This window comes from Corvus hawaiiensis, chromosome 5, assembly GCF_020740725.1.
Source record: "Corvus hawaiiensis isolate bCorHaw1 chromosome 5, bCorHaw1.pri.cur, whole genome shotgun sequence".
NCBI lineage: Eukaryota > Metazoa > Chordata > Aves > Passeriformes > Corvidae > Corvus > Corvus hawaiiensis.
Genome location: NC_063217.1, coordinates 59,100,639 through 59,121,009, shown reverse-complemented (window position 1 = coordinate 59,121,009; position 20,371 = coordinate 59,100,639). Strand labels below are relative to the sequence as shown.

Genomic DNA, 20,371 nt, shown 5'->3' with positions numbered 1-20,371 from the left:
TTCCCTGGATCACTTTTGGGAGGGTAGGAGGAACATGTCCCGAGTCATGGCACTCCTGCCACTCTGAGCATCTACATCTGCACCATTTTTGGGCATTAATGAAAGGGCAAGGGGCAACAAACAGGGCAGCAAAGGGAACAAGAGACTTCTTGTACAGAAATTCATACCTAAACCTCATTCAGAAGGGAAACACTAAGGCCATTCAGAGAAAAGCTACACTAGAATTTCTCTCTGCAAGAAGCTGAGAACACAAGGACTCTTGAAACACCTCATAACAAACATTCATTTATTGTTTATTTCCCCCATATGAATCAACCATCTCAGAAATTCCATCACACGCAGGGCAGAAAAAAGTTATATACAAGAGGGACATACATCCCCAAAAAAAGATGTACAGATTTATCATGGGAACCAAGAGGGAGGGGAGAGGACAAAACCAAAAACAAGGACATTGCAGTCAGACTTTGACTTTCAGTTACAGAAGAGATCTCTATCTCCATGTAAGTGGGGTTTTCAACTATTAAATAAATGGCATCTTAAAAATAGAACATTTGACAATTTCAACACATGTATTATTATTTCTTTTAAATAAATATTGCATGGAAATGATGCTGCTTTGCCACCATAGCTGCCTCCTTTCCTTCTGGGATTAAACAATCACCCCTGGTTTTCCTTGGATTAATGGTTTGCTTCTTAATGGCAAACGTTATTTCCTCCACTGCTACGTTTTGATTTCTGTTTTTATTTCTTTTTAGTTTGTTTCTTTTAAAGACCTGAATAGGCCCAGGTGAAATCAATGAGCTTCTTTCCTAACCCTCTGCAGGCCTCTGACCTGGCTCAAGGTTGAAATATGATGGCTTTTTTAAGAATTTCCTATTATTTAAACAGTCTTCTCTGTGTCCTGAAACAAAACCTATGTTCCTGCTGTGGAGGAATGCTTCCACAGATTCCTTTCGAAGTGAGAGCCCTCAAAGGTCCCCCCGCACACCTGTGACACAAACTGCCTGTGATTTCCTTTCCCCCAAAGCCCAGGGGAGTTTGTGCTGGGAATGGGAGCAGCCCTTGCGTGACCGCTTTCGCACAGCGGCGAGCACCTCTCCTGGCAGCAGGGAGGGACATGGATGTGCACAGAAGGAAAGTACCAGGACACCCCTGTCCCTGCTGCTCCTTATGCCTTCCCCTAACACTCTGCTATGGTTCCTGCAGGCTCCCACAGTGGTCTTCTGGTTCAATAAAGCTTTCATCTTTCCTCCTCCTCCTCAGCTGGTGATCCTAGAAATAGCTTTGTCTCAAGACAAAGTCCGAAGGTGGCATCGATCCACCAGTCTGGGATCGAGCTCCAAAGTGCACATCAGCCTCCAGGCTGGCTGCCCATCCACACACTTCCTGAGAACAAAACAGTTAATGCTGAGCCCTTCTTTGTCCCTGGCTTACTCCAAGCACTCACTGCTCCAGGGAGGAGGAGTGCAAGCGAAGCTTGATAGGTAAAATGGGGAGGGGGGACATGAATCTTCCTTCCATTTGTTAGGACAGCTCATCCCTGAAATGCTCTGAGGATTTTAACACAGTGAACATAAAAGGCCAGTCCCTTCAAGGTACAGAAGGGCCCAGCCATGATCCCAGTGGTCCTGCACTGCCAGGGAAGGTGACAGGAGAGCACCCCTTTGCTTGGGACCAGCACATTCCTGCCACCTCCTCCCAGAGCCAGGAGGAGCCCAGGCTTCCCCATGGCAGGGACCGCTTCTACAGAAGCTACTTTTGGAAATGAAGACCTTTTGCTGGTATTTATTTACCGTCCATTTTCATGAGCCTGAAACCCATGAGCAGGTATTTTGCAAAGAGGGTACTGCTGCATGTCTGCAGACCTGTTCCTCCATCATGAAATTATGTGGAAAAGGGAGATTATTCTTCCTTGTAAACACCATTGTTTTGGGATACCGTCTTTCTCTTCACCAGTCCCATGGGTCTGTCAGAGAGGGCGAGGGATGTGAGAGGGGACCAGCGGGCTAAGGCACACTATTACATACGGGGATGGCAGGACGCTGCTGCTGTCACACAACAAGGAATCTTTGGGTAGAGAAGGGTGTCACCTCACTGAATGCACAAATGCCATGGGTGCTGCCTTCACTGATACTGTTACAAGGACAAAATGCTTGGAAACAGCTCGTTATTCCCTTTCTTGTTCCCTTGACAGGTTTTTAAGTCACTGGGCCCATCCTATAGTATGGCTGAGAGAACACATGAGTTGTCTCCCACATGAAGAAAACCCTACTTTGGTACAAATCCCGCTCTTAGATATTCACCAAGACCCTCAATGGTTGCAGGCAGATATCCAAATGAAAAATTTATCTTATGTTCCACATTCAGCCACTTAATCCCTCCTTAATCAGAAGCAATTCCTTCCCATGGAAGCTCTCAGAACAATGTCCAAGCAATGACAATGAAGCAGTGGAGCTTTCCAGCCCCACCCACTGAAATGACAAAAATCAGCCCAACAAAGAATCCTCATGGTGACATCTCTCAGCAGAGAGGTGGGGCTGCTCCAAACACACCACGTTGTTTTGCCACCCCAACTGTGTTTGGCTTGCAAGGCTAAAGCTGAGGCAGCCCCTCAGTAACACAGCTGGAGTGCCCGGGGCATGGATGCGCTCGAGAGCATAGCAAGGAGGACCAAAGCAGCGATGATCTGAAAAGGAAACTTGCAGCACTGAAGGCAGTGGCTTCCTCAGTTCTGTCAGCTGGCTGACAAAAGTAGGAGGGTGAGGATGGAAAGCAGGCAGAGCAGATCCTTTTGCTGTTTTTCTTGTAACATAATGCCATTCGGCGCTTGATGAGGTTGCTACTTGCTCTTGAGGAACAAAGACACCAAAGATTGCATCTGTGCTTGCAAAAACAGCTCCTCTGACATGTTGTCTGGGCACACGACTGCTGCAGACTGTGGGATGTTGCATAACCACCTCTGGAGGCAGATTTCCTTCTTGTCAGCATCATGTGCAATTATTGTCCTGCTGGTTATTTGTAACAGAAATGTTTATAGACCATCAATACATTGGGCCATTCAGACAATTCATTGCACTTCGATCATTTTAAAGGAAGGTGCCATCCTCCGTCTCTTCTTTTTCAAGGTAGCAAAGTGCTACCCATGAAAAACACAGTTCAAGGGTTTTCCAGTGTAACCAGATAACTTCCAACTTTATTTAAAATATTTTCCCTTGCAGGTGCTTTGTACTGAACAATTAAAAAAAAATTAAACTGTTTCTGAGGCTTCGAAAGTGCAAAAAAACTTCAAGGTATTTAACCACCTGGAGAACCAGTTAAGGCATATTTGCTTCCAGTCTCAGCCACTGTAATCCCTGTCTGATGTAGTGTACCAGGTCTGTCAGGCTACTGGTCAGTGCCAGAGCACTCGTCGCTCTGCTGAGCTCAGCAAAAAACTCTGGAGAAAAAAAAAAAAAAAAGGGAGAGAAGGAGAAAACATTTGGTTGGTTTTATACACCAGGCACATCTGACAGACGAGGAGTGACAGCAGCAGCACACAGTCAGCTGGCCAGTCCTGTTAAACAGTGCAGACAGCTCAGTAGTGTCACAGGGCTGGGAAGGGTGGCAAGCACAGCAGGCAAGGCGGGCAACAGGAAAACATGTTTACACACACTGAGCCACTTCCTCATGTCCTGAGACTTTAGAGGACACAGAGACTCCATGGTAGGTGGGCAAAAGTTTGGATGTTCACACCACACAAGCTACTTCAAGCTTCCCCCAAATTCTAAACAGGCCAAATTTGAGTGTCTTCCTGAGCAGCACCCAGAAGCACACACAGCTGTGGTCCCTTTCCTTCATCCATCCTCAAACCTTGGAGACATCAGGATGTCTCTATTTGTGTAGCTTGCCAGGCTATACAGCTCTGATTTGGATTGCTTATAGTTGAGCATGTCTCACATTCTTCCCATCCCACCAACTCCAGACATCCCACTCCTCTTCCCACACAGGAGGTGGCTCCTGCAGCACACCTGACCCTGCCATGAGGAGCTGGCAGGCTGCAAGCCCTGCTGTGCTGGCAACCATCTGTGCAGGTGACCATGAGCTGTGGGAAATTCTCACACCTATTCCTTTGCGCTCACCTTTCCAAGACATTCCTGCATGACCTGCCTCCCACTGACACAGGCCCAGTCCCTCACTCTTCAGCTCAACCATGTTGGCTAAACACCTTTCCAGAAACTGGTCATTCTCAACTCTTCTTTTTGATACACAAAGACTGAAGCTAGAGGTGGAAAATTTCTGCTTGGCTGTGCAAGGAGCTCTTCAGAAGCGGAGTACACACACTTCCTTTCCAATACTTGCCAATGCAGAAGCAGAGAATACATTCCCTCTGATTTTCCTGCTTTTGTTTACAAAATCCATGCCCTCCAAGGGGAATAGACGGAGTTCAAAGCCCCTGTCTGAGCAAACAGAAGATAACTTGATCTGTCAGCACAGCATCATGTGAAAGGAGAGGGACTCCATATCCACGCCTGCAGCCTCAGCTTGTCCTTGCTAGGGAAGATCAGAGGCTGGAAGACAGCCTGTTAAGAGTCTCGTGATCCACAGTGCTCCATGAATTACAGTGAGGAGCTGGGACCTGTTAGTGGGCCCTCCAGAAGGATCTTCAACTCTGCACAAGTGACTTGGACAGCAGTTACAGCTCACTGCTTTCCAACAGCTTAGGACTTCCTGGTTTATAGGATCTTGATAGCTAAAGGCTACTGCTCTTTCTTCCTCTTCTTATGCCCTATGAATTGTATAAAAGAATCAAGGATGTGGCCTTTTTTATTCATTTTGCATTCTCACTCTCTGTACCTCTTCATACATTACACTGATTATCAGTAAGTTCCAGTTCTGAAATGCCTCCACCGTCCTGAACAGTGACAACACCACCAAGCCTACATGAGTATTTACTGGCCTCTGCACAGATCCACTCCTTAGAGAGTATTTAGTAGCCCACTCATGATCCCCCTACATCGGGACCAGTCACAGAGCACATTTTGAATTTAGTCTTGACTGATGCAAGGCTGTGCTCAAGCTGCCCACCCACACATCTTCCTCCATGACTCACTCCTTTGGCTTATTAGCAGCATCCACTGCTTCTATGTGACAGTCTTTTATCAGCCTTTTGAGGACAGAACAGAAAATACTACACATGAACTGCTGCTGCAAGCACAGATTTGCTCAGAGGACAGCCAACATCCAGTTATTTTATTCAGAGGTGACTTGGAAAGCCTTTTGATTTTCAACAACTGCCTCATTAGTGTGAGGATTTTTACAGCCTTCCAACAGTTCAGCCAGGCACATTGTGCTTATTTTCCTTTGCAAGTTTGCCAACAGGTCATGGCAATGCATCTCTTTGCCCACAGTGGCTCACAAAACTTTGTGTTTTATGAAAAACGACACTGCTAAGGCCACGTGGGATGGCAGGTCACGGGCTGGACTGCACCCACCCTGTGGCTTTTGTGTATTCACCACAGGACAATACAACATTTTTAACAACAAAACTGTAAAATTAAAAAAAAAGTTGCAGCAATTCTAGGAATTGCTGCTGGCAAATACTGGGCACGTACCCAGCAAGGACTCAAATTCAAGTGCTGCTCAGCTTCTCTGTTAGGCAGCTTCACCGTTTTCAAGACAAAATGACCTGGAAGTTTGACAGAAACTAAAACACAAGGCTATGGGCCAAAACGATGTTTTTAAACAAAGTGAATCAACTCAGAAAAGCTCAGTGCCCCAAAGGGAAAGACAGAAAAAACCCCAACCCCCTTACGCTTCTTGTGTTACCATGAAGCGAGCTGGCTGGTTTCCTGCACTCGACACCCTCATCCCGTAGCTCTTAGACATTTGAGGATGCCAAGACAACCTTTTAATGGGAACACTCATCAATATATCACCATCAAGTATCTCTGCCAATATGCCCTGGCTGAGACATTCCACATATTTCAAGCTTTGATCTTTAGGTACGGTGCTTGCTGCACTGACTGTTAGGATTGAAGTAAGAACACACATAACCATGACACAAGACAGAAAAGACAAAGGGCAAAAACTTACCTTTATTCTTTCTGGCCAGTGCATCAGCCTTTTCCCAAATTTCATATGCATGAAGGATATAGGAGGTGATGTTGACATAGGAGGAGGTGACACTGGAGATATGACAGGAGACAGTGACAGTAGAGCCAGTGCTGTTGCCAATGCCATTGTGGCCAATGCTGCTGCTATCATTTGATCCCGGCTGAGAACTCACAGATCCAGCAGGAGAGGGTATTGGAGAGAGAGGAGAAGGCAAGCCTGTGCTTCTGCAGCAGAAAAGAAACACCACATTCAACTTCAGAGCTAAACATCTTTCCACAAGGCTGCCCCATGCAAGGAGCTATCCAGTGTCACTCAGGCCGGCAGCATGGAGTGGAATGCTGAAAAGTGAGATGTGTTCAGCTACAGCACAAACAATTGTACTTTGAGGGCAAGGCCAAGTTTTTGGAAGTGATTTAGAAGGACTCTGCTCAACAAGAGAAAATGTGGGGACCAGACATCAGAAAGGGCCACCCATCTATCTTCCAAAATCTACACCTACTTGTGAAAGTCTTCACCAGATTACCCAAGTGTTTTCCCTAATGCTTTCCAATTCAGGCACACTGAAGCTCCCCTCCTATGGAGGCTGGAGCTTCTGGCAGCTACTCAGAGCAGCCAGGTCAGCCTACACACACTTATTTATAGACCCAGGGCAGCTAAATGTGGTCAGCCGGCCACCTTCCAGACACTGCCTGGCTCATCACACCCCCACCACTTCAACCAATCTAATTTTAGTCACTGGTATGACAGGGCTTCCACCACTGCTCTCAAGAGACCATTTACTTCCCAATGAACTAGCCTGTGCAAGGTGGCCAAACAATGTAACTGGAATCAGTACCACCATCAAAGTCCAAACAACCTTCTCCCAGCCATAGAATTTGAAAGACAGCCTGATAGCTGTCTGCCACATGAAATGACCACAGAAAAGCTCTTACTCATTGTCATTGAAACACAGACACGTGACAACAAATTTTTCAATCTTACCTTGCAACACCTGGAGAAGGTGCTTGTATTACTCTGAAATTACTCTGCAGCAAGGAATAAAAGCGTAGTTAGTTTTGGCCTGTTCAGCTGACATCAGTAACTACCACAGCCATCCAGCTGGCAGCTTAGTGATACCTGTGCCCTACCTTGAAGTGGTCATTCAGGAGTCTGGAATACCTCATTGCAGTGTCTTTTTTGTACCCAAACATTGCCATGTGCAGAATGGACTGGCAGCGCATGCTGTGAACAGAAACACACCCGAGGGTCAGTGTTTGTGCCCAGCCCCCATCAGCCTTGTGGGATGGAGGCAGGCACACCTCAGCTCTACTGGAAAGTCAAGAAAGCTCAAAATTCTCCTTCTTCTGATCATGATAAAAAAAGACTTTGTGAAAAACATCACAAGGGAAAGAAACAAACAAGGAAGGGCCTTCTCTGGTTTTTCATACAAACAGGTGCCCAGGCTCGCAGAGGTGCCAAAGGCTGAGTAAGCCCCCATCCAGAAGTGCCTCATCCATGTTCAGCTACAGCTTCAGTTACACAGCTCAAACATAGGCAGCCAAATCACATTCTTTCACCTTAGGTGAAAGCCCTTACGTGGTTCTCAAGTTACCAGCAGATCAAATTTTAAAGCCTGTGCTTTCTACATGTGGTCCTTTACTGATCTCCCAGCTCACTTCAGAGACGTTTCAATTCATTCTGGTTTTTATATTGTGTTTTTTCCTGTTCCTTCATATTGGGTTTTTTTTTCTTTGCATAACTCTAACTCCCATTTAACTCATTCCTTCACCCCTGGAAGTAATGGATCTTTCCCTCTATCAAGTTTCAAAGCAGAACATGAAGGAACAGAAACACAATTACTCACCGTAACACAGCAAAGATTTTTCCATGTGAAGAGACTGAGGAGTCTGCAAATGGTTTCAGTGTCATAATGAATCTAAGGAGACAAAATAAACAGGACCTTGTCAGCCACCAGAGCGCTCTGAAGCTCCACAGACCGTGAAAAAACAGCACATGCAATAATCTCAAAAAACAGCTGGAAAGTCAGGAAACCTGCCCCGAGTACCCAGTCCTGGCATCCAGAACTTTGTAAGATCTTGAGCAGAGGACTGTGTGCCAAAATGCCCTCCCCTCCAAATGTGCTGCCAAACTGTCACCCTCTGAAAGCCACTTACTTGATGAGAACTATGGTGTCACTGAGTATGCTGTAAGCTGATTTTGGTTCCAGCACGTCTGATTCCAAGGCAATCCCATATTCGATGAATAAAAGGGCAGCCTCCAGGTACTGCAAGGCCTTTCCAGTCTTGTCAGTCTATTGGGGAAAAAATTCTCATTTTTCAACTAGGACCAAACACACTTCTCTCAAGTGTACTTGAGCTCTCTTTTCTTCCTAGCTAGGCAGGATTTGAAAAGAAAAAGATTCCAGTCTGGCCTCTGGTGACAACTAAAAGGTTCTCAGCAGAACCCTTAATGTGATCCCAGTCATCAGCTCTGTGTGCTCCATTTGTCTCTCTTCCTCTTGCTCAATGGTTTCCTTGAGTAATTTATTATCTTCACTTTTGTTAGATACTGTTGTCTGGTCTTGGAGGCTTGCCTTCTGCGAGGCACAGGGAACTTTCCCACTGCAGTATTCACTTCATTTTCACAGGTAAACAGAAAGTAGCAAATGGACATTATCTGACTGAGCCAAAATTAGCAAAGCAATATGTTCACTCCTGCACACTGTTAAACTGTGCAGAGCAGAGAAAAATCAGACTGTCAGGGCCACTTCCAAGTCTTGGCCACCAGCAACTCAATAGCTGCCAGGATCCTGATTTTTCAAAATATCTTAAAACTAACTGTTCCATCTGTTTTCCAAGGACTCTTTTATAGCTCTGCAAAGCTAACCCCAGACAATGCCAGTTCTGAATCCCATTGTCTAGATGTGTTTGCATCAAAGAAGAACATCTGAACACCTGCCAAATAAAGACAGCCTCCCAACACATGACTGAACATACTCCATGTATGGAGTAAGGAAGTCATGGTAGCCAGTGAACCTCATTCCCACACACACAGGTACCAGGGCTGAGTGCAGGAGCTGGTCAACATTCCCAGCACAAGGTCAAGGCTTACCATTGCATCAGCTTTGTGCTTTAGCCTCTGGGCCTGTTCAATGTAGTATTCCTTTGAATGCTGCCTGAATTGGGGACAGAGAGGAAAAACAGTTGAAAGAGAAACAGGGTAGGGTACAAGGCAGGTCTCACACATCTCAGGAAAAAGCAGAAACCAGGGTGGTTTCAGGGCCAGCCTTGCCTCATGCCTTCAGGGGTTTTACCCATTTCTATGATCATCTTTTCAGATCCAGCCTTCAGAAAGTACAGATGAGGGGTGTCAAACAAAAACTTACTTTTCAAACTTGAGCAGAGGTCTCCTTGGCTTAGAGGTACCATTTGGCAAAGAAGGCACTGGGAAAGGCTTTGTGACCTCATCTGCAGATCCCTGAAAAAACAAAGAGATAAAGCTGGTTAGAGAGATATGCCTAAAATAATTCCAAAGCCCAGCTTTCCTAAATTTCAAGTGAAAATGTTTATTTGTCCCGAGCATAGTCTATTTTCCAGGCTCTCTTCCGCAGCAATCCCTGCTTGCTTCTCACCTGACTGTTTGTAATGCTTAACACCATTCAAACTTTTCCCAAGCACAGAGAAATTCGGCAGCAGGTTTCCTTACCCAATGACTAAGAGAGCAGTGAGGCTGCAAGCAGCACCGTTTTCATGTCCCCTAGCCAAGGCAGAATGGTAAGATCCATTCACACTTATTTCCACCTTAACCACACAACAATTGCTGGTTCCCCAATACTAACAACACTGTCAGGAAAAAGCAAGCAGTTAGAAGCCAGCTAATACAGTGTGCACAGTCTGGCTTAACACACACAGAGCAACATCCCAGACCACACCAGCCATGTAATTGAATTTTGTAACCCAGAAATGCAAAGAACCAGTTGGCAAGGATCATGAACCATTTTGTAAATAAGCTATAAAGGCTTATATCTGGGTTGTAGCCAATACCACAGGTTGCTTGTTTCTTATTTTAAGCAATCCCCTCTTTCTTTTTATAAGCACACCTATTTTTACACCAGTATTGTATTTGCAGTAGCCTACAATCCAAAATGGTGATCAGCATAAACATGATTCTCATGCCTTTGGTGTTTACAGAGTATGTTTCTAAAGAGAATCACATAGCACCCATGGGTTGGGGGAACCATCCCACCAGTTATCCTGGATACCTACTTTGATGTCCTTTGACAGTTCCATATGATTTCCCTCCACTTTCCTGTGTTTGGCAAACAAAGGATCCTTGTGGTTGCTCTTGTTCCTGGCAGGGTTATCCATGGCAGGCAGCTCATCAGTCTCATTTCTAGGTCTCTTTTGGGTCATCTTGGCTGACTTTGGTGCAGGCTGTGCAGTAGACATGGCCGGCAGTGGTGGGAGCACATCTTTCTTCTGGGTTTCAGAGGAAGCTTTTGATGCTCTGGAGATGGGAAGCAGATTCATGAATACGGTGTACATACAACGTAGAGATTTTTTACAAACTTAGTTACACCATGTACCAATTCTGTTTAGACTCCCCTGGAAGTGTGAGATGGCTTGTTAATACAAAGAATTCAACAAAAGCAAAACAGAACTTCAGGGGCTTCATTGCGCTTCAGGCAGCAAACCTTCACCTACCATCAACATACAAACAAGCTGTTTTTCAAGTTATATTATTATATTCCTATAAGTCTCAAAACTTGTCCTCGGAGCAAACACTTGCAACCAGAACATCAGGACACTGCAAAAAAAGCACACCTCCAATACAGCCCCTTTTCACTCCGAGAGGGCGTAGCAGTGGGGAACAAAGACACGCGGACCTCCTTGTAGCTCCGAAGAAGCTCGTTCATCCTAACGAGCCCAGCCTTTTTATGCTCTCAACTCAACCGAACTCAAGGGAGCCTTAACCGAAACAAGCACCCATTGGCTGGCCGCCACCGCGGTGTTGTTGTTCACACGTCCCTTCATCCAATCACTCCCTGCTCACGTGGTGTCCACACGTCTCCCCAGCCAATCACTGCCTCACACACGAGGCGACTCTCAACCGACTCTCCGGCCATCCAAGCCACAGCTGAGCCCTTCCCAGAGTGCTTTTTGGTGAACAGAATATAACAAATTTAACAACTCTAACAAAGGTATTCTTATTTCCCACATCTCCCCCTTTTTCGTTTAATCAATAAAAACACACTGAGAAAAACCTGAACAGGTCCTGAAACATTTTCAAATGTAATATGACGAAGGAAGAGGGGGAGTACCCAGTAACAACCTTTCAAAACCACCAACATACGCCTGTGGCATGAACGATATGCACATGGTATCGGTACGTGTAGCATGCTCTGTCCATCTTGGGGGTAAGGCATTAGTAGTGCCTTCACCCTTCAGGACGGCGCAACAAATGGCCACACACACCGCGAAGGAACCCATTTCACATGGTGATCTGTGGAGACAAGCATAAGCCCTGCCCCATGTTAGTAGTAGGTCTAAGGGTCCTTTCCATTGCCCTGCAAACAGGTCCTTTACCATTACCAGAGGTCTGGGACGAGTCTTCATATTGAAAGAATATTGTCTTTGACATGCTGTTTGGCCAACCTCATCTCAATTTAATCTGTCACGTGGGCAGCCCACAAGGGAGGTAATTCAGTGACTAAAATCCCTGGGACGAATCACCCAACAAGGCAAATGAACTGCAGCACTGCCTGCCTCTTCCCCTTTTGGTAGATGGTATTTTCTGTGGTCAGAGATACTCACCCTGACACTTGATCCTGTATGTTCTTTGACAGAATTAAACTGAGTTCTTCCTTTAAGACTTCCCAGATGAACTAGACAACACTTACAAAGTTGAGAGAGACTTAAAATGCTGTGATCTTAAATGGCAGAGATCATCACATTGAATAATACTAGATTTCTGATCATTTGAAGTTAGGATAACCAGGGAACTCTGGCAGCTCTAAACAGCACCAAATAGTTCTAAACTTTGTTTTATCACTTCTCTTTTACATATTTTTAATCAGTTTCTCAAAGTTTGCAAGAAAACACTGAGCAGAGAATCCCAGCTCAGGGACTGCAACATCAGAAGAGGAGGAAATGAAGTTTAACCCAGTGAGAAAACTGAGGTGTGATGGTGCACATCCTGCCTCATTCTGTTGTACATGGGACAGTCCTCTCCCCTCTTTTACCACACACTTTTCTCATGGTTTGGAAAGGTTTCTCCACCTTGGCACAGCTGATGCTCCACAGAGCACAGAACCATCACCTGACCTGCCTCAATGCACCCTCTCCCCAAAAATGCATCCTATCCTTCACATTCCAAAAGCCAGACCATGACTAAAACAGGTGTTCATTTTCACTGAGAAAAAGGGAGGAATAAACCCCAGCATTAAAGCTCTTCCATTACTACCACAGCTCAAATATCACTTCACCCAACTAAATGTTAGTCCCAATGCCTCAGTGCTTCCGGAGTGCATCAGTGTTTTCTCTTCAGAAAAGCAGTTTACTCCTATTGTCAGGACACAAACCTCAACACTGCATAGCAATCCAAGCCAACACCTCAAATCCAAGCCACAAGCCAGCAGGAATTGAATGCAGTAGCCCATGACTGAGGCATGAGTCTCTCCTCTTGGGAACAGTGCCCAATTGGAAACATGCTCTTGGAAGCACTCACTCTAGCAAAGGCCTAGCCAGAATGCTGGCAGTGCTCTGGTATGCAAGTTACAGGGGAAGCTGCAGCAGATCCACCAGAAGCACTGCAAATGCTGTGCTGGGAAAAAGGAGGAACTCCTGGCCATGAAGGCCACCTGTAATTCTAGACAGTCAGGACTCAAAAGGCATGGTAGTTGTGTGTCCATTGGGTCACTTAGGAAAACAAGGGAAAGACAACAGGATTATTTTAGTGGAGAAAGGAAATGCTCCCTACCCTTACCCACCCACATCTACAGAACTGTTTTCTGGACTGGTTACTTCCAGGATGTAAAGGCAAATCTGTAGATTAGGTTTCAGAAGGCACATTATTTTAGAAGCAAACCCATGAGTGTAAGGACAGGAAATACAGTTCCTTGATCTAAGCTGTTTAGGAAAAACTTGCATTTATACGTCCTTCTGCCATTCTACCACTGTATACTCACTTCAATTTGCTGGAGTCTTTGCTAGCTGAAGACTGCAATGATTTTGTTTCTTTTTCTGATTTCATTTTCTTCCGATCAGTCTCCTCCTTCTCTTCCCTCTAATAGGAAGGAAAAAAAAAGGAAAAATAAAATTACTTAGGTTTTCAAAGTTCACATAAAATACAGACCAACATGGCTAAGTTTGATTGATTCTGGTTAAAAAAAGAAGAAAAAATACCTTATTGGAACCAACAAATTGCAAATCCACAGCACAGAAGATACAGATTGCAAGCTCATTGACAAGTAACCTAAAATGACATTTTATCTAATTTTGCTTGGATAGATTAATTGCTCTGTAGTGGCAGGGATGGAACTGCTAAACCTATTGCTGCTAACAGTAATCAAAAGCAAGGCACTTGCATGTCACTTGGATCAAACAGATACTCCAGATGTGCAGGGGGTTTGGTTTTTATTACGAAAATGCTGATACAGGTGAAATTTTTAAGTGCTGGTAATCTAGGGACCCCAGAATTGGATGCAGTGCTCCAGGTGGGGTCTCACCAGAGCAGAGCAGAGGGGCAGAATCCCCTCCCTCAGCCTCCTGACCACACATTTTTGGATGCAGCCCAGGACACGTTTGGCTTTCTGGGCCGCAAGCACACACCTCTGGGTCATGTCCAGGCTCTCATCCAATGGAATCTCCAGGTCCTTCTCCGCTGGAATGCTCTCAGTGAGTTCTCCCAGTCTGTACTCATGTCTGGGACACAGCCAGCTTTGTGTCACTCACTGGGCTGTGCTGCGACACAAAGCCTGCCTCTGGCAGGGTGCTCAGGACAAGGCTCCAGCACTGAGATCACATCCTTATGCTGTTTTTCAGGTTCGACACTGCCACAAAAGGCATCTGACAGCTGTACCTGACCCAGCTGGCTGCTGTGAGGCCTGAGCCTCCAAGGGTACTAATGCACTGACAGAACTGACAGTGAGGCTCTAAGGGGGGTTTCTCTGCAGTCAGGCACACTGGGATTGCAAGGGAAGACATGTCCAACATCAAATAACTCCTCTCCTGTGTCTCCTAGACAACAGGAGAGATGTGACAGATTGACTGCCTGCTTCCCTTTCTCCCACTGCTCTGCAAGAGCAGAAACTTCCGGGGGTCTCTCAAGTTTCTTTACTATTTCCCTGCTCTTCTCAATTCTCCCTCACAATTACAAGAAACTCATTAAATGGCAAAACTAAATGAAACCCAAACCAAGGTTATTCACCCACCCATGCTGAGCCACCTGCTCTGTGAGGAGGAGCAAAAGCGGAGTCAGGGACTGAAATATCCAGAGGGAATACCTATTCACCACAAGGCCTGCAGACAACTCTTTGTGCAGCTGACCCAGCTGGCTGGAGGTATATTCATAGTCGAGTCAGCTTTCCAAAAAACACTTGTGAGCAATGATCACCTCAGTTAAATAAAGGACTTTCTTGTAATTCAAGGGAAAGTGACTGTTACAACTGGTTTTGTTGTCTGACAAAACTAGGATTTCAAGGAAACAGAGCAAAAATATATTCTGAAACACCAAAGCACGTTAGATAGCTTCCAGGGCTTTTTGTTTGCTCAGGAGGGGATTTGTGACCAACAAGAAACATCCGCAGACAGTCTTGCTTCACATGCCCCTTGATAACAGCTTTATAGAAGGATAAGGGCTCTACTCCCAACCTATGAAGTGGAAACTCCACATGGGATTTTCAAACACCACATTGGTCCTTGTACAAACCCACCTCCCACTCCACCTCTCACCTTCTTCTTTCCAAGGGACTCTTCAGGAGTGTCCGTGGCTTTCCTCTTCAAATTCTGCTTCCTCCCACCAGAAAGGTCCTTGGTCTCTGCTTTCCTCTGGTGTCCATCTTTCCTGGGGGGCTGAGGGACTTTCTCCAGGTGACAGAGATCTATTTTCACCACAAGGCGCTCACGGGTTGGGGGGTCCCTCACTGGTGAGAGCAACTTCTCCCCAAGAGGCAAGGGTAGTTTCTCCTTGTGCAAATCCTGAGGCCTGTGGCTGCTGGTCCTGATGGGGGTTGTGCCCTGGCCCTGAGGAAGGGGACTGAGAGCATCACGTGCCTGGGCATCTCCCATGAGCTTGGGGTCCAAGAAGGGCTTGGCGTTGGCCTGGTGGGAGCCCTTGTCCTTTTTTTTCTCAGAGGGCTCTTGAAGTCCTGGCTTCAGGTCTTTTCTGTCAGTGGATTTTGTCTTCAGTGTTTTTTTGACCTTCAGCTTGTCCCTAGAAGACTGGTCTGCAGCCTCCAGAGGACCAGGCTCACTCTCCACCTTCAGGCCTCTCTTGGGTCCCTCGTGCACCAGGGGCTTGCTGGGCCTTTTGACCCCCACAGTCTGCCTGGGCGAGGGCTCCTCAGCATGCGCAGGAGGCTTCTGGCAGCTGCGTTTGGTCGGAAGAGGAGCCTCCTGAGGAGCCCTGGCCACTTGGCTCTTGTGAGGAGGCTCCCTCAGCTCAGCATGCTGCTGGGAGGAATTGCTGCTGATGCCCCACTCCTGCTTCTTGCCCTCCTCACGTCCATCCCCACAGGCAATTTCACTGAGGCTCTCTGTTGGCACTGCTGGTGGATTCACCTTGGTCAGCCAGTTGTCGAGCTGCCACTTATTAGAAGTTGGTGGCTCAGGCTGCAGACAAGAAGAGAAAGGGAGGATTCAAAACTGATGCCTTTATGGGCTATTTCCACCCTAGCACAGCTCACCAGAGCCCAGGGACTCTTGCCTAGAGGACTCAAAGTGTGTGCTTTTGCATGTGAAGAACTGACTATAAACAAACAGGCCACGTGCACTAACTTGCTCCAGAGCATCATAGACGAACATCTGGCTGAATAAAAAAAAGGATAAAAAGGTCAATGGTAAGTAGCTAGGACTTCATTGGTATTTTCAGGACAAAACAGGCAGAATTTGGTAAAAGAGGAGAAGTATAACATCTTCCTTCAAGGACACCATACTGCAGTGGGCAAAGTCTGTAACTGAACTGCTGGAGGGCAAAGAGTATTAGAGTCAGATGCAAAGACAGGCTGTCTCAAAGCTTGTTTTTGGCGTCTCCCTGTTCATGCACTTCTAAGGTGAAAATAAAGAAAGCTAGAGCTGAGGCAGGGGAGGAAAAATAAATGAAAGGGCTTTGTAAAAGTACCTCAAAACTGCCAGTAGATTGTTTTACATCAGCTGTGGTCTGCAGATACAGCCATGCACTTCCCACTGGCTTGAGAACGTTTTGCAAGCTGGAGGAACTGTTTGAAAGCATGGGACATGAGTACTTCTGCAGAAGATTTTTTTTAAAATGCATGGTCTCAATTATGAAAGTTTAAGGCACCAAGTTCTGTTTGTCTGTTTTCCCAGTAAAAGCCTCAGAAATGCCACTGCAGCAGTATCCAAGCCAAATTCAACAGCAGCAAGACTAAGCATATTCCAGCCCTTCTTGCAGTTCTGATCTCTTCAGCTGCGACCTGGAAGAAGCTGAATCTGTCACTCGGGCACAGGAGCTGCAGGGAGGCAGCAGCTCCTCTTAAATTATCAGGAAACTGGTCTCACCCTGCCACCACTGCCCACAAAGGCACCCAGAAATCCTGCATGGGCAGAGGTGGGCCCCACACAGCCCAGCCCAGCCATGCTTCCCATCTGTGCCTTGCTTGTATCTCCACAGTGAAGGCATTGATTCCTCCAGGAGAGTTAGACAACTATGCCAAAGGACACAGGGGAGCACCCCCAGGTTGGGCATCTGAAAGTCTAATTATGTTGTTACTAAGGGTAACTAAGGCTGACAAACTCTAGAAGGGAAGCAAAGGGCAAGAAAAGTCGAGTGATGCAGCAAAGATGTCAAAGGGACACCTGAACAATGACAATGTTTCAGGTCTCCTGCCCTGACTGCATTGAGAGTGTGAGGCAAGGGGCTGTGTAAGCAGCCTCTGCCTTTTATTTGCATTCACCTCAGGTGCTGGTGCTCTTGGAGGGTCGTTCACTTCATTGTCACTCGAGTGGCTCTCTGTCTCCGAGTCTGAGGAGCTGTCTGAGTCACTGGTGCTCCCTGACTCCGAGCTGCTGGAATGTGCTGATGCCACACTCTTGGGCTGGGACTGTAAGGAACTGCAAGGCCACCATGAGATAAAATTAGAAAGCAGCATGGCTGAAGGTTACTTACTTATTTTATTGACATGGCAGTATTCAAAAATAAAACTGAAACCCCGTGTTTTGGCACTGAGATGAGAGGGGAGCAGGCCAGAGATATACATTGGCATACTCAACACATAAAGCACCAGAATATAAAATTGCTGGAAATAATAAACCTTCAACTCCAACCCAGTCAAATATGTAAGCAGGATGGCACTGCCACAATGTGAAACTGCATTTAGCCAATCAAAGTTTAAAAAGCACCAAAACTGCCCAGTGCTTTTCTGAAAACCCCAACCCTCAAAATGAAAAACTTGAAATAAAGGTGAACAAGACAGGAACATATATTTCAGGATGGTTTCTGTTTTTCCTGTTCTGCCCATTAAGTTTTCACTTCATCTGTATTATTTGGTCATGCTGCTGTAACCACTTCATTAATAGCCACATGAGGCAGCAGCATTTCTTGCAACACCCTCCTCTAACCAAAAGTGTTTTGCTCCACACTGACAGTGGAGTGGATGGAATTGAGGGAGAGCTGTCACTTTTATGCACAGTGGTTTTTTTGTTTTGAAATGGGCTTACAAAATTAAAATGTAGATATTTTATTTTTTCTGCTTTGGTTTCCCACATCAGTATCAACACATTTGTACGAGTTGGAGGCAAGCTCCTTGCTGATACAAGACTGATATCATGAGAACACTCCTATTTTAAGAGTTTGCAGAGACACAGATCATGCCAAGCATTGGTGTGCTCCTCTGCAAGTCTGACTTTGCAGACCACTACCTTGTGCTTGAAGAATATATATATCAAGCCAAAAAAATCTATGTCAGCGCTCTCCTATAGGAAAAATTGTGAGCTTTTCCGCCTTCCTTCCTCAAATGCTGGCATGTGGCTGTTCAGTCTACCTTGACTATTGCTTCTGACTAACAATACATGGCAGGAACTGCTTACAGTCAGCTTCCTTATCAAGAAGAGCTGAAACAGCTTCAAGGAGCCTTCCTAACCCTTTCCTGTTCTTTACCCACTTGGCTGTTTTGGGCTTCCTTCTGAGCTAAAACTGGACTCACATCTCACCCATTGCCACTACAGCTGAAAATCCCATTAGCTGCAGTGTGATCTACAGACACACTGGTGGAGGGGAGGAGGAGAAGAGATGGGAGCAGTTGAGGAAATACAGTTCTGGTTCATAGGCAAAATCCAGCATGCCTGGATTATTCATTTCTAATTGGAGCTTTCTGTAAAACCCCACACAACTAAAGCTGACTTTCAACAGCAGCCAGAAACCAAAGTCTGTAGCTACAGGAGAAACCAGGAACCCTTACCCTCCTACCCCACACATAAAAAACAGTTTTGTTTTACTCCTTATGTGGTCTAGTGAGTAGTTTGGGAACAAACCTGTACCTTGGAGCAGCAAGTGAAGAAGGTGACTTTTCAACAACCTGTTTTGTTCACAAAAACAAAGAGGAGAGGGGGAGGAAAGGTTAGCTCAGAACTCAGAACAATGCAACAAGTGGTGATGTTTAAAGGGAAGTCTGTGTGCCTATTGTATAAAACAGCTAAAACCGACTTGGTCGTCACCACTCTCTTCACTATCACTGAGTTGCAGGTCGTCCTGGAGCATTCTGAAAGACAACCAGAAGATAAATATCAGCCAAGGCAGACACATTTTGAAGCAGCAGGCACTGAAAAAGATTTGGTTTGTGCTTGCCAAAACAAACCAACCTCCCCCATCCTTTCTGAACATTTGGCATGCTCAATCTACTAAACCCTGTCATTACCTGAAATGAATGGTTAAAATGTTTTGCTTTTTTTTTTTTTACCTCTGCTTTCCAACTGACCTTGGGATATTTTGCAATGGAGGTCTGTAGCAATGGCTGCCATTTACAGACAACAAAGACCAAGTTCTGTGTGGGGAATGCTCCTCAGAAAGGCTACCTAGCACACTGGCACAGGGTGGAAGAAGTCTGATCCTGGTACAGTAAGAACTCTCATGCTATGAGCCTGCACTGGCTCCTCAAGGGACAGAAAGCAACAGGAGCACCAGGAGCTGTGCATGTCCGCACACTCTGCTCTCAGGGGCTGCGAATATTTCTTCTGTCCTAAGGACTCTCATTTTGCTGCTCTAGTCTCCTGTCACACATAGGTAAGTCAATGCCCATCTCCCATCTCTTCCCCTCACAATGAACTCCATGCTCCTGCACATCTCAGCAGTAATGTTGAGCAGCTCAGGTACTCAGAGCAGTTTACAAGTGGGGAGGCACAAGCTCTGTTTCACTATTGCTAGGGAAGAGAGCAGGCTGCCCACAAATATTTCCAAAAGCATCATTTAGTCCTCTGCCTCCAGGTGGTAACTACTGTTTGCAATTTCAATATATTACCAAGGTTGTTAAAAGGCTGGAAAGGAAGGAGAGGGACCCAAAGCTCTCCCAGATTGTTATCCCCCTCTTTGGCAAACTTGCAGGCATCCCAAAGGAGTTGGAAAATAGGCAGGCAAAACTTGGCTATTCAAAAGTACAGTTACTCAAATCCTGAAACTAGCTAGTGATTGACTCCTCAACCCAGAGGACTATTCAAGTGTGCTTCCAAAAATGGGATCAAAAGCTTGGGAACTGAGACAGGAATTTTAATCAATCAGATCAAAACTCTGCTTATTTCAACCTCATTTCAAACCACAGGTTTTCTGTGAGAAATTTTTCTTATTACCAAATAAGAAAAATAAGACTGTGACCCCTCATGACAACATGTTTTATAGCAAGAAAACAAACATAAGTGATCCCCAGTGAACCACACCACATCACCCTGGAAAGAGGGGGAGAAAGTTGGAAAAAGTCGGTTCTTTCTTTGTTCAGGCATTTTGACTGCCATTCCCCTGTGAGCTACCCTCCACTGCCTCATTTCCTCACACACCTTCTCGGTGGAAATCACCTCTTGCCTCTTCACTAAGAGTAAACACTGAAGGGAAGCTCTATGCGACACCACCTTGGAAA

General features: G+C 45.8%; 1 protein-coding gene across 2 annotated transcripts in view; it reads right to left on the bottom strand.

The window, feature by feature from the left end:
* Positions 1–272: 272 nt before the first annotated feature.
* The window catches only part of AFF1 (AF4/FMR2 family member 1), a 68,263-nt gene continuing 48,164 nt past the window's right edge, over positions 273–20,371 (bottom strand). Inside the window, exons 8-21 of one of the 2 annotated variants that reach the window (XM_048303622.1) lie at positions 18,952–19,006; positions 18,780–18,823; positions 17,204–17,360; positions 15,024–15,902; positions 13,259–13,356; positions 10,338–10,578; positions 9,458–9,549; positions 9,184–9,247; positions 8,247–8,383; positions 7,937–8,008; positions 7,221–7,314; positions 7,075–7,118; positions 6,073–6,317; positions 273–3,436 (exon numbers count right to left, since the gene is read on the bottom strand). In XM_048303622.1, the coding sequence (XP_048159579.1) occupies positions 3,315–3,436; positions 6,073–6,317; positions 7,075–7,118; positions 7,221–7,314; positions 7,937–8,008; positions 8,247–8,383; positions 9,184–9,247; positions 9,458–9,549; positions 10,338–10,578; positions 13,259–13,356; positions 15,024–15,902; positions 17,204–17,360; positions 18,780–18,823; positions 18,952–19,006 (2,344 nt within the window). In that variant the 3' untranslated portion in view covers positions 273–3,314. The remainder of the gene's footprint in view (positions 3,437–6,072; positions 6,318–7,074; positions 7,119–7,220; positions 7,315–7,936; positions 8,009–8,246; positions 8,384–9,183; positions 9,248–9,457; positions 9,550–10,337; positions 10,579–13,258; positions 13,357–15,023; positions 15,903–17,203; positions 17,361–18,779; positions 18,824–18,951; positions 19,007–20,371) is intronic. The other variant, XM_048303623.1, reaches the window with a different exon arrangement.